Source organism: Lissotriton vulgaris, chromosome 8 (genome assembly GCF_964263255.1).
Source record: "Lissotriton vulgaris chromosome 8, aLisVul1.2, whole genome shotgun sequence".
Classification (NCBI taxonomy): domain Eukaryota; kingdom Metazoa; phylum Chordata; class Amphibia; order Caudata; family Salamandridae; genus Lissotriton; species Lissotriton vulgaris.
This window is the reverse complement of record NC_141696.1, coordinates 170,166,136-170,180,911: the sequence shown is the minus strand read 5'-3', so window position 1 is coordinate 170,180,911 and position 14,776 is coordinate 170,166,136. Positions and strand designations below refer to the sequence as shown.

At 41.3% G+C, this 14,776-nt stretch overlaps 1 protein-coding gene across 1 annotated transcript in view; it reads left to right on the top strand.

Annotated features, from left to right (window-relative positions):
* Window positions 1–14,776, top strand: part of INTS4 (integrator complex subunit 4) — a 358,899-nt gene that overhangs the window by 48,627 nt on the left and 295,496 nt on the right. The window contains exon 3 of the mRNA XM_086933901.1: window positions 9,627–9,744. Within this exon, the coding sequence (XP_086790027.1) occupies window positions 9,627–9,744 (118 nt within the window). The remainder of the gene's footprint in view (window positions 1–9,626; window positions 9,745–14,776) is intronic.

The following is a 14,776-nucleotide window of genomic DNA, read 5'->3' as shown; positions in this document are numbered from 1 at the left end:
TTGGGAAGTCATAATTTCTTTAGCGAGATTCTGGGGCGTTTCCCTCGCTAAAGAAAATCATTTATAATCTCATACAGTTTAGTTTAAAAGTCACCTGATCCTTTTACTGGAATCAGTAATCATTATACTAGTTTTCTCAATTTCACCCTACCATGTTACAACAATGTAGGAGACCAACTGTCAAAGAGATCCGAGATTTTCTTGAGCGTAATTTTTCATTATGATGGATTAAAGGTTGTAGTTGAATTTAATGGCAAGGTGTATTATACAGTGCGATTACCATGCTAATTCTGATTCGGCTGATCGTTATTTACCACCCAGTTTATTTAAAGCAATGACTTCTGATGTTTAGAGCATAACCCCAAACTAGGGAGTACATTTTTATAGTTTTGGTTAAGACTTCAATCGATTGTTCAGAATTTTCTGTGAAAACTAAAATATCTTCTGCGTTTTGCTTAGCTTTGATTGTGAGGGATTTAACCATTGTGCCACGTATATATGTCTTCATGTGGTCTAATCATTTGTAATAAAGGGTTGATAATCAGTAAAAGGCTGGTGAAAGTGGGCATCCTTATCTGTTGCCCTGCTTTAAGATAAAATATTGTCAGAATATACTGTTAAGTCTAAGTCAAGCTTTTGGTACAGAGCATTACCAATTTATCTTCTTATTGGAATTTATATATCAACTTCCAGAAATGTCCAGGCGACTTTACTGGAAGCCTTTTTGGCATCCAGAGCGATTTTCACTATAGGTGATTCTGTTGAATGAGCTCTTTCTATAATATTGCAAATCAATCTAGTGTTATCACTAGATACTATAATTTAGTGTAAAGTTCCTATTCAGTACTAGGATTCACACCTTATAGGTAGTTTGTGGTATGTGTTTCCTTAGCGGAACAATAGCCCTCACCAACCCAAAGGATGGCATGCTTCATCATTAGGTTAGCTCCTTCTTTGTCTCGTGCTGCAATGCACAATGGGCACATACAAAGGGGCTGTTTGCTGAAGATCCTCTTTTCAGTCTGCCCTATGTGAGTTAAATCAAGAACCTCCTTTTTATTGTGCTGGAGCAATTTGCAGTCAAGAAGAATTGATTGGTGAAAATTTTTTAAATCATCTAGGAATCCGCTATAAATGTACTTTATTTTAGTGGTGCCTGTCAAAAGTTCAATAAATATAGGAATATTTTTGAAAGCAACAGTCCTTATATTCTACCAGAGAATATAAGGAACGTTGTTCTCCTAGAGAAAAGAAGGTACACTGTTTTTTATGTTCGCCCTTTGCAATATCGAGTTAAATAGGAAGAAATGAGATACGAGGTGAGAAGAAATATGTAGAAGAGGACTAGAAGTAGATAAAAACAATGATAAGGCCTTGAATATTTTGTGAATACAAAAAAAATAAGAATAACAAAAAAAGATATTCAATTGAACAACCCCCCTCCCCTCTCACTAACCCTCCCTCCCATCCAGCCCCATTGCAATGTAAAGAGAATGTGGGGAAATGAAGGAGATGGTATTCCTCTGATGACCACAATAGCTAATAGTCCACAGACGTAAGCACTTAAAGGAGTAGAGCTCAAATATATAATCTCAAACCAGCTTTGAAATTTGGTATCAAAACCACATGATGTTGGTTATATTTATGGAGATGGATCATCCCAAGGTATGTAAGGGACTGCACCACTAATGGTCATCACTGTATTTTTCACTAACATATTCCCCGTAGTTGAAATTCTAATTTGTTAGCTCTTGGCAAAGAATCAGGTGGGAACAAAACCAGTGGCAATGAGATATGTACAAAGTAGTGGGGAAAATAGTGATTAAGATGCCTATTTGGGCTAGCATGGGTTCTTATACCTATGAGTCGCATATACAGTGAGTTGCTGAATCATTATGTAACAGATACAAATTAGCATGTAAGAGACAGGTTTTAATCATTAGAGATAAATAGAAATGTAGCCCGTTCATTACCCATCTTCATTAGTTAGTAGCTTAGCACTGAAGTTTGGACAATGAGTAGCAATTTACATGTCGCATCATATAGTTAGTGTAGGATTTTTTATAGATCTCCAATCATTATAAAAGATATGTGTAGATCTGTTATGCGCAAATCTAAATCTAGAAGGGCCTACAAAGGCCAATTAAATGCTTTTGGCCCTCAGTCTTGGTCTCATTGCCAAAAGCCTTCCCGTGTTTCTACAGTATTTGAAATTAAGATTTTTTTTTACATTTTCAGGTATGGTTGTTTTTCCTCATAAAATGAAGGATAGATTCATTATGTTGAAATCTAAGAGGCTTGCCTACTATAGGTTTAGCGGTTTTCTAATGTTTGATCAGTTAGAAGGAACTGTCTGAGATCTTTCCAGTTTGAATCCTTTTGAGAAAAGTTATACCAGTCATTTTCAGGATCCAGGATTCAGGAAAGTTTATGTATTTGTTCCTCTTATAACCCTATATGTCCTCTGATATTCCAAAAATCCTAAGATTGCTTCTTCTGTTGCGATCTTCGAACTTTGAAACCTCTTTCTGGAGAGTTAGTGTTTTTTGCATACCTGAAAAAAGTTCCTGGACATGAGGATTTATAGTCTTCTACATTTCTAATTTGGTTTTCTGTTTCTGAGAGTCTGTTATTTATCTGCTTCATATTGTTTCTCATTCCAAATATTTCACTTTTCATAGCATCAGTATTGGCTTTATTTGATTTTGCAAGATCGTGATCCTCTTCCAATTTCTTTAGGATTGTTTCTATTGTAGCCGTTGGAATATTCTTACTTTTAATGGGAGATTCGAAGGTTCAGCCTTGGACAGTTTCATCCCAGAGTTTAGTTTCTTTTTTCTGACATGCTTATACTTCATAATTAAGAAGATACTGCCAGATATGCAATGAAAAATAATGATCAAGGTTATGGTATGAACCAAATTCCTGTGACCTGGTATTCAGGAAGAAAGTAATGTTTAACTGCAAAATTATACTCTATATTGGGTACTGAGCCTGTATGAACTCAAAATTAAGTTTGGTAGGTTACCTACCAAAGATGTAGCCCAATTAAATTGTCTTCCTCACCTCGATTTAATAATGTATTATTGCGGGTGAAAAAAGGAAACCTCCTATTACCAATCAGTACAGACAAACATTACTCCATTTACATACTCTTCAGTGCAATATAGGTGTGGTATGTGGTCGGCATTAATTGCGTTTATTTGTTTGCTGATAGTGTTCTACTAGTTTACTGAGCTTCCTTCTGAAGGATTGCTTTCTCTTTAATCCGACCAGTACCTTTATCAAATATGGCTGTTTATTAATGGTAAGTAACATTGGTTTAAATAAGTAAATGAGTTATTGTTGTTACAATCTTTGCATGATATCTGATCGGCGATGCATTCGTCTGGTAAGTCTCAGACGAGATTGTGCTGGACTGTTTTGTTGCAATGCCAAATGATGGATGGACATCAATACTTCCTTGGCATCAGTTGGAAATGCTCCTGTCTCCTGACAGCAAAATGACAAAAAATGGGCTGCCTTACGCATTTCCAGAACTTCTGAAGCCAGATAAAGCGTCCAGTACATTAGGCTCGAGGGCCACCATTTTCACTCAATTGGATGGGTTGATAACAGTTTTCACTTCATTATTGCACACTTTAATGGTGCAACAATACCTCAGTCGTGATCAGGAAGCATTTTGATATTAGGGTTTATCTTCCCTCTATAGATCACAATGATGTAGACGTCATAATGATGGCTTGAGCTCGTCACCAGGATAGAGTTGTCAAGTCAAGCAGCCATCTTGTCTGAGTCGCGGCCACACCCCTCTACACATTTATTTCTTGTAATTCATTCTTGTTTATTTGAAGCTTTCAGGCAGCTTGGAGACTGTGAATAAGGTCCATTCCTATATTGAGTGGTGCAAAACTGAATTCCAACTATTTTCAACATCACATGTAGAAACTGTCCTCATTTTCATAAATATCATTTTCATTTAGTATACATGCCCATTCTTTACTTTGTCAGTACATATTTTGCTTTGATATTCATTCACATTCTGTGAGCTTTTATAAAGGCCCTCTTCTAATTATGATTCATATGCCTCCTAGTCCTATCTTAATTGTTGTGCCATCAACCCCTCTTTCTTTTGAATTAGCAAATTGCTGGACTGGAAGAAATGTTCCCTCTAATATATGTTTCTGTGTGCGGTAACAGAAGTTTTGTGTACACACTTTCCTCGACTTTGTGTGGAATCAAGGGCAGCAATCAGCCACTATATTAGCAATGTTGCTTCTTAATCTGGCACATTTGAGCGGTGCTTTTGATGGAAATAGGTGGTTGGGTGTCTGTAGTAAGAGGGTGAAGAGGCCTAGCCTAGATGAAGATTCACAGAAAAAAGAAGAAACCTGCACTAACAAAAATGCAATCCATATTCTGTGGGGGCTTGACCTACTGTGAAGCAGCCTCTAGGGGGGCGTATGTGTTTTTTATTTTCACTCCCCTGCAGCATATGAACACAAATGCCTCACTTCATGGACAATCAGCAATTGATAATTCCTTTTTTCGGCATTGTTCTCGGGCTGTCCGCTCGAATAGAAGATCAAGCATGGCAGTTGCAGTATAGTTTGATCTTCAAGCCTTCTCTCTGGGTCTAGAAGGGGCAACCGAACAGGCTAACAAAGATACCGCTCAACACTTCATAACATATCAAGGGATAGACAGAGATGAAAGCGTTTTTTGATTCTCTAAAGCTCTGTGCGTGGGTAAGAAATGCAAGTCTGTATTCTTTAGAAATGTCGTGTTTGTCTTTCAAAGGATCTAGTATATAGCACAAAATAATTATTTTTCTCCTCATATTGCTCGTATGTCAGTTTTAAATGCTGTTAATACCAGTTTTTACTATCATCCAATTGAATGGTTTTCAATTTAGCTACCTCAGAATGATGAATGGCTGAGCCAGCCTTGCCCGCTTTCAGACTGTAGCTAGCAGATCACCACCTATATCATCACAAAGCATTCAATTCGGTGAACCATTATGCCAGGTTACATACTGAATTGTTTTGGAACTAATGAAGTGTTTAATGGTATGTTGAGAGAACTTTTTACCAACTTTAGAATGAAAACTGTTTTAAGTTGTGGTTGGCTATTCGTAGTTATTTGCAGTAGGCTCGTAATATACTCAGCTACTTTTCCCCTCGTAGCAACTTGAGACCTATGGTTTGTATAAGGAATGCATTAACCCACTGAGCTATTTTACATAGACTACACTATGTGACCTAGACAGAAAATGCAGTGCTCTATATTCTATGCATTTCTATCAAAGCTAATCCTGTGACGGAGATTACACATGCAGGGACCTCCAGAAAGTGACTTAACCACCAGACATGTCTTGCCAGTATTATACATTGAAACCTGCTGGATAATCCTGGATGTCTGCAGCAGTTGCCTTCAGCTTCTAAACGTACTGCGTGTGACAATTTAATAAGGCAGGCTAATATGGGCAGGAATGAACCAACCACATCTTTATGGCCAACACCGTGGTGTTCAAATACTTATCCCCGGAACATAAGGAGGAATTTGCCAAAAACTGGCTATATAAATGTTTACCAAGCAGAACATGTACATACTCGAAGTCCTTTCCAAAGTTGCTTTCATATTGATAGGGAACTCAACAGAGGGGCTTTCCCTACACAACTAATTCAAACATTTGATTATTGAATAAGTTCCTTTTCTGCTACAGAGAAATGTAAGAGGGTGACAAAAGATGGAATCCTCTAGCATAGTCCCGGTCTCTGGGCAGGACTGTGCGAAAATAAACAAAAAAAAAACTTATTGCCAGTCTTGTAGCCCTTCATCGAAGATGAAGATTAATACTAAAGTTAATAGTAATGCACCAAACTCCTCCTATCAGAAAAGAGCTAAGCAAGACTATCCAGACATAGATCTAGTAGAAATTCCAACTGGTAGAAAAAAAAATCAGGGGCAAAAACTGTACTAACGGGGTAAAGAACAAGTAAAAAAATAAGGGAACAAATACTTTCTGACACCTCCATATCTTGGAAATGCCTCCTTTTTATATGATTCAAACTTGATCTGGCATTACAGAAGAAACCCCTGTTTAATCTTGGGTTGTGCGCCTCTGATAATGCTTTGTGTTCTCCTAAAAACTTGTGGTCTACGGTAAGCTCTTAGCACAAATGTACAAATTACCTAGATTGTATTATCGGGACATTTCCCACTCTACCTGGCATCAAACCAGCAACTCTGAGCCCTAAAATCGAATTGTCAAATTGTTCAGGACATAGGTAGGCGTGCGTCATTGAGGTATCCTTAAAGTTCTTGAGGGGTGAGAGTTTGAGAATGTGTGAACAACGCAGTTCTTAGCCGTGGTCGGACAGTAGCTTGAATAATCTGTTATAGAAGTTGTTCATCCCATAGAAGGCTCTTCGATCTCCACTTTTTAACTCTTCCAGGTGAAATTCTGGAGCATCACCTAATGTGTTATTTCTTTTGAGCTCTTTGATGGAGAGGCTGATGCCCAGCGAGAAGTGTTTATGATGGACCAAGTCCTAACAAACGAAGTCTTTGGCAGTAGATGGTCATACAATTGAGACAGAAACAATATTTACATACGATTTTTATGCATATATGTTACAAAAGAGTCTGATCAGCATGATATGAGTCCTAGAACGGATGTACAATAGCACGTGGGGCATTGTTACGAATAGGTTTATACCAAGTTTGTGGTATTTAACGTTTTATGTTGCTTTCAAATTCTGTAAAAGAAAACGGTGACTAATGATCGAATTGTGTAAGTTTATCATGATATGCAATCTACATGTCATTCAATATCCCGTGTCCTTAATAAAATCAATTAAATCTGTTTTTTAAAAAACGAAGTCTGTGGCGCTTTTCCCTTTACAATCCCACTTATCTCCATCCCACTTTTAAGCTCGAAAATATTCTCATTATTTTTTATTTCTTTAAACTATTCTTAATTTTGATATGCATATGCAATAGTTTGAATGCAAAATAACACTGAAACAGTATCGATAATAGGAATAAAAACAGATAAAGCATAGGTAAGATGGATACAGTAAAAACAGGTTGTATACATTTGGCAGACTCTTGGACTGTAGTGCACAGAACAATAAATATACATATTTCATGCATTTCTTTCCCCGTTTTGATACAACGAAACAAACCATAGTTCAGGGAGTGGCAGTAAAACAAAGAGTACAGTACACAGGTATTTGCTACATCAGAGAGGCGCCCCTTATACTTCTGTGATAATCGAGGTCATTCTAGACTTTCTAGTGGTCCTTTGGTAGCATTGTGGCCCTCCAATTGGGATCCTGACCCAACCGTACCTTGCACTTTGTTGTGGTGGTGACCACAGTCCCTTTGGCCTCATCACAGAGGCTCAAAAGGACACTCATTCTCATGTTGTCTTCTTTTCTGTCTTCGTGTAATGGCTTTTGACCCATGTTAGAATTTAGTGTGTTCAAGGTGTGCATCTTGGTATGGTCACTGCAACCCCTCTGTCGTCTTCTGTGTGCTCTGATATCCTATTAAAGGAAGCCAGGCGCTGGTTACAACTCTTTAGGAATTTTAGGACATTATAGGTAGCTGGAATTACGAATACCATATGTAATCTCCTCATGAAAGTCCTACAATTACAAGTTAAGCCATGTGAAATAAAGAATACGTTTTTCAGACTGGTGTATCACACAGAATTCCCGATTTCATGTTGTTTAACACGGACATTTGCAACCTTTTCTGGGCTTGTGGTAAATATCTGCAGGGGCCTCTGTGGAATGGTGGGGTGTGGTGTGATGTGTGTGTATGGGCAGGGGTAAGATTGTTGGAGAAAGGGAAGTGAAAACTAGCAGTGGGGAGCATTTAATGCTCACTGTGACCCTTGCCCTGGCTAAGGTTCTCTACAAGAACAACAGAGGGACCCTGAAAACAGATACTCCGAGAGGCTGGCAGGGAAAATATCAAAGCAAGAACAAAAACCTCTCAGGTAATTACTTTAAACATTGGTAATATACCCACAGTTCATTGAAATAAGTACATTGCCCCACACAAAAAAGATATTTTAGAAAAATATATCGGTTCTTTAATTATTTTACATCAATTCCTTAGTAAATCACAAATAAAAAATCATCATATATAAATCAAAACATTGTGTAACCCAACAAACCAGTATCTACATCCATCACGCATCTCCATACAAACCGCTCAATCACACCAATCACATGCAACCGTCTCCCCAATTTGAACCAACTCAACAACATACACTAAGCAGTTAAAGTAATTAACACACTATGACCACATACAAAAAGTATATACAGAAAATAATTATTATTTTTTATTTCTTTTTTATATAACACACAAAAAAAACGCGTGTTTCGGACAGGAAGCCTTGGTCCTGAATTCCTTCGTCAGGGCGCAATCAATAGGTATAATCCAATTTAACTGTCTTTATCTTGATTTCAGATAAAGATTGGCTGAGGTTCTGTCAGGGGTTGCGAACCAGGTTCCAGCTGCAATGTAGCCTTTACAAGTTTTTTTATGGGTCGGATTTTTATCTGATAAAATTGTGCCCAGAGTTTCTGCACCCAGTAAATCCAAATGTGGGAACACCATACCTCAGATTATAGTGCCGCATGAGAATTCCATTCTACAATATTTGTAATAATGATCAAACTGTTTTCATGGTGATATTTAGAGTGTCCAGGGGAGTCCAAATGACACATAATGTCAATGTAGCAGACCATAAAACTGCAGCATCTCCATGGATTAATATAGGGGCTAGATGTAGGTAAAAAGGTTTTACCGATTCTAAAATACCGAATTTTACTGATTCGGTATTTTAGAATCGGTAAAACCCATGTGGGTATTTATTCGGTGTTTTTTACCGAATCGTTAAGATTCGGTAATTACTGAATCGGTATTCAGTAAGACGGTAAATATCGATTCAGTAAAATTGTGAAATGGTCAAGGGTGGCAGGGTGACACTTTGACACCCTGTTGCACCCCTTATTATTGCTTGTGTGCCCTTAGGGCATGTATGTGTGCCACGTGGCACAGGTGTAAATGCACATATTTGCATTTACATAGGAATTCGTTATTTACCACCAACTAATAGTTGGTGGTAAATACCGAATCCTTAACCCCTTCGGTGCTCATGACGGAACGGTTCCATCATGAGCGTCGGTTGGCCTGTGCTCATGACGGAACCGTTCCGTCATGAGTCCGTTGGCTCAATAGAACCTTCAGCACAGCGCGAAAATTTGCGTCGCGCTGAAGGGGTTAAAGCCCTGTAACACTGTTTACAGTGCTACTTACATTTCAAAATACAGATTCAGTAATTATACCGAATCGGGAAATTTACCGATTTCGGTAAAATTACCGAATCTGTATTTTTTCATGCCCTACATCTCCGTATCCAAACACCGGTCGGTAACGGCGGAAAATCTGTATTTTCGTCCGTTACTGACCGGTATTTGGATACCTACATCTGGCCCCTGGTTTCTTGCTTAAGTGCATCTGCCTTATTAACTGTTTAAGTGCTTGAATGTTGATGTTAAAACACTGAACTTATGTAGTGATGTCATCTTGATTTTGTGTTTTAGGAGAATGATAATTCAGTGAGGTTAAAGATTGCATCGTTGCTGGGCCTTTTATCGCAGACTATAGGATTTACACCAGACTCCATTGTGGATGATGTTATCGGCACACTTCAAAATGAAAGTAAGTTGTTACTGGAAGAATTGGACCCAAAGTCTTATCATTCTTGACAGTCCGATCTGTTGTTTTACAGAGTTGAGTGTAAGGTAAAGAATAGAAAATAGAGAGCCTTAAGTATCAGGTTCCAGGAGATCTCTTTGTGAGAAAGTGGCTCTATATATACTGGACTAGAATGAAGTACAGTGTGTATAGAGTTCACCAACCCCAGAGGTATAACAGAGGTTCAAGTCAGAACTGACCTTACTCTCCAAAGTGGTAGCTTAGTCGAGCTGTGAAGCAGTACCAGAGGACAGTGTAAAGCATTTGTTATACACACCCAGTCAGCAAAAAGTTTCACACACTCAAGGACTGAACTCCAGGCCAATTGTTTTTATATCCACAGATATAGGTGTTTTATTTTTAGAACCAAAAATATACTTTTCTTGTTATGAGTTCTCTCATGTAATTACTTTGCAAAGAGGCAATACGCTTTGTGAACACAATAGATACAGGGGTTGCAGTAGGCAACACAATTCTAAACACTATAGCATTGAGCATACAAGGAAATTGGGTCACATCGTCCATCCATGGAGCAACTGTTGCTGAGATGAACCAGTAGGCTATACTGGTCCATGCATGGTGAGGCACAGAGTAGAATGTGTATCCAGGAGGAGAGGCATGTTGCAGACACCAGGTGTCTTTAAGTATATAAGTGTCACAAAGGTGCTGGAGTAACTCTATTATACGGGGCTTGGCACCGGGTACTGTGGCTGTGGTGTGTATTAATGTGTCTACAATCATGTTGCAGTCGCCCCCCATTATATGGGATCAGAATCCACGTGCCCCAGTAGAGACCAAAGGTTTTGGAAGAAGTCCGGGAGTCATAATTTGGGGCATAGACATTAACACTGACAGTGTTCTGGCTACCATGGAAAAACTGCCTTTGTCATTGTGAAAGCTGGCAGAAGGATGAAAAGGGAGACTTGTGTATTAAGATGCATACCCCTCTAGAGTAGGTACTATTACTCTAAGTATCTGTAGGGACCTCAGGTGGATGCAAAGGTAGAGGAGGTCCTAGGAGGGAGATGTGTCTCCTGTAAGAAGGCAATGTTTGTGCCATACCGAGTAAGGTAATGTAGTGCTTACTTACCTTAGCAAGGGTTGTTTAGGCCGCTAATGTTCACAAGAGGAACTTTAGTTCGTCCACCACCCCCCTACTACTATGTGTGGATATCATGGTGCAAAGTGAATGTTGTGCATGGGTTTTGACCAATTGTATTGGCTCCTTCCTGTGAGGCAAAGCCAGAAACATAAACTGAGATGAGCAATCTCCCCCATCTACACAAGGCGCTAAGCTGCCTAGCGAATGCCAGAACTTGTAACTAATAAAAACATTAACCGCAACAATTTCCAATGCGGTGCACACCTTAGCGGGTGAACAAAACTGCAGCAGACAAGCCCCATTTGCAAGTGTGTCTTTACCCAGTGGCAGGTGAGTAGATATTTATCCAAGGCACTGGGAGAGCCCGCACAGCAGCGATCTGCAACAAAAACGTCAGACAAACAGAGCGTGCCAAGCAGGCTATGTCTCAGAGATTCAGTTAGTAGGGCAGAGGGGCCGGAACAGCCCAGGTGTATAGATGATGGGCCCGCTCCGCTCAATACTATGGGTGCGGCCTAGATTGCTGGCACTTTACCAGGAACAGCCGAGAAGCGGGGATGGCGGTTCGAGGCCGCAGGTAGGCGTGGAGGATGCAGACCAAGCTTCAAGGCCAGGCCCCTCCTGAGCATGCCCAGCAGGTCCTCGGGGTACAGGACCTGCAGTGCGGGTCAAAACAGGTGCTTGTTGCAGCAGTTGTGTCTGATCCTCCAACCGCAGGGGGGTAGGTGGGGGGAGGGGCGTTGGGATAGTGAACACGGCATGTGCAGCCCAGCGGGGCTCGGCAGTCCCGGACCTCAGGCTCACTCGTGTCTATGCTGCTGACCCCACACAGGCCCCAGCAATGCAGGTAGGATGGCGGAGGGTCTTGGCCTACTCAGACACGCGTATGATGGACCTGCCCAGCTCAGCACCGTGGGTGTGGCCCCAATGGCAGGCGCCTTATCTGGATCAGCCGGAGTGCAAAGACCGTGGTGTGAGTCTGACGGATAATCTGGGGACGCAGACCGTGCCTATAGGCTGGGCCCCCCTCATGTTTGCCCAGTAGTGCTTCAGGCCATGGGGCCCACCCTAATGATCAGAGCGCTCGCCAGATCCGATCCTCAAAAACTGGGGTGGCAGTCAGGATGGTGAGTGCGGCGTGGGTGGCAAAGCAGGGCTTGGCATCCCCAAACCTTAGGTTCACCGCGTGGCCTCTGTCACAGCGGGGAAACCAGTCCGCCAATCACACACGTTGATGTGCCGTTCCCTAGGTGGTCACACACCCAGAATCATGCCATCTCGTGCCATGCACTGTAGAATATACAGGTCCATGTTCCCGATGGCCATCGATGAGGGAGATGACCCATAATCTAAAAATAGGGTGCCGTATTCGCCGGAGATTCACTGCCAAGTGGCCATCTTGGTCGCTGGCGTGGCCACGCCTCTCACATGTATCATTGTTTAATTAATCCAGTCTAAGGCGCAAACAAAAGGGCTTTATCCCCAGCACTCTTGAAATGCTGCAACAACCTCTGGGTGGATTAAACTCGGCACTTATCCTATAGCCACCCAATAGAAGGAAATGGCCAATGAGTAATATTTATTCCTAGAGGGGAGTTACAACATACTGGATTTTGTGTGCCTTCCCTTTTATTTTACTACAGTTTTTTTGCCTTTTAATGTTTTTACCCAGGAGATGTGTGTTTATATGGGCACACCCCTTTATATCTTCGGGTTCATTTAGGCACAGTTGTTGCAGGCCCTGAAGTCGTGCTCCTACCCAAGGTACTATAAGCAGACTTCATGAGGGTCTCTGTTTGTGACAGTCCCTACACGGTTTGAAACCGGTCTTCTTCTGGGGTGACATTTTCCCTCCCCTTGGTTAAATATGGACAAAATTACTTGTCTTAGAGACCAAGGAGAAGCTCCAGATCTGCGTCTGAAGGGGAAGAAAGAAAAGAACTGACATCAGAGCACATGGGTGGTTCTAATAGGCGTTTCCACTAGTCACTTCCGGAGTCCAACACCATTGGCACTGAGCCACATGACCCCATCAAGTAGCAAACAGGGGTACTGCTTTAAAGTTTCATGATCCAGTCTGAAATCTGGGGAAATATATTCCCTAGGTGACGTATCTGCGGCTCGATAGAGTATCCACCAGAAAGATCCTTACAGAACGTAACTTGTTCCCTTGAGCTCTTCTACTCAGGAAGAGCTGTACAATTTGATTCTATGACATGAAAAATGACATTAAATCAATGTCAGACCTTTGTGGTGTGGTGTATGTTTACAAGCCCTCTGGTGAGCTAGGCTGTTCAAAATCATGAATTCTTCAACCAATGTATGAATCCATCAAATCTGCACAATGAATAAATTATGCTTTGAAATTACAAGATGGCTTTAACTGTTTAGGAAATGTAATACATCAGTACAAATTTAGCAGTTCAGTTTTCTAGCAACTTCCAAATATAAGGCTCACATATTGTCATTTTAACAAATAGAAGGACTTCACATTATGACTGTCCTAGATTTAAACAGCTCGTTCAGCAACTGTTCTAGCAGGGAATACTTTGATCTTTAATTTAGTCCATATCACATGTTTGAGATGTCTTTTGACCATAAATTCTACGCCCTTAGTTACTATCTGGCCTGTATGTCATCTGCCTAACTGATATATGAATATCTAGCCTAAAAAATAAACTGCAAATCAGCAAAATCTGATAATTTTTTCTCCCTTCAAATATAAACCTTAAAAATCAAATTTAGAAGAAATAATGTAAAATATGTTTGTGTTGTCTAAATAATTTGTACTTGCAGAAAACAATGGAAGAAATTCTATGTTAAAAAGTAATGCAGAAAATGTTACCCAAATTTTTGTTCAACTAAGGTCTTAACACTAACAAATGGCTTGTATTTTTCTCTTAGAAATCCCCACTTGGCATGCAAAGTGATCCAAAGCACAACAATCTCCTCTATCTGAAAAAGACACTTAGTTATAGATTCCTTACCTTTAGAAATTGCCCCCAGGTGTCAGACTGGATCCGAAGATTTTTTTCCTTAGCAGTACCCTTGTGTGTTGGCAGGTGGCGTCGGTCGACTCCTCGTCAGATGTTGGCGTCATGGTCGCCGGGATAACGTTGCCCCTGCGCACGGTCAGTTCTTTCTTTTACTGTGCCAGCTTAGTGCAAATCCGGAGAGAGCTTGCCCCTCAGTCACTTTTTGACTAAACTATTTTTCACTTTTGTCGACTTCTTTTTTCGACTCATCAACTCCTGGTGTGCGAAGGGATATCCCCTCATCGGACCGGCTTCAAGCCCTGAGAAGTCTGTCACAAGCTGATGTCTGTGGTGGACCTGAACCTCGTATGGCTCTGGTGTCTGGAGCACGACCACGACCCAAAGTCGTGCTCTGACTGGCGGGCCAAGAATCCGAAGTCTTTGCCGGAGCCGTCCCGAAAGCCTTTGGAGGCCTGGCAATCGACTCCGCGTCGATCTCAGTCTTGCTCGAGGGGACGGTCTCGAGACCATTCTCGGAGCCACCACACGTCATGAAAGTCTTCGCGCTCCTCAGGTAAGTCGAAGCACAAGAAGAAGGTGAAGAAGCACCATTGCTCTTTGCCTTCTTTTTGTCAGTCGGCTGACACCACGCAGGACCTGGAGAGTCGTCACTGTAATGCTCAGTCTCCGGTGCCCCATTCAGGGCTGACTCCACGCCTCTCTCGTTTCCGGGAACCGGGGCGTCTCCTGCCCAGCTTTGTACGGTCTGCGAGGCCCACCACCACATCTTCAGACAGCCCGCTTACGCTGGCGCGCCTTTGGGCCCCGCGGAGTCGGTCAGGGGTTCTGGGCCTTCGATGCCAGTGGTTCCATCCCCGGCAAGCACCTGTGGATCCAGACCTGGATCCTGATCACTGTC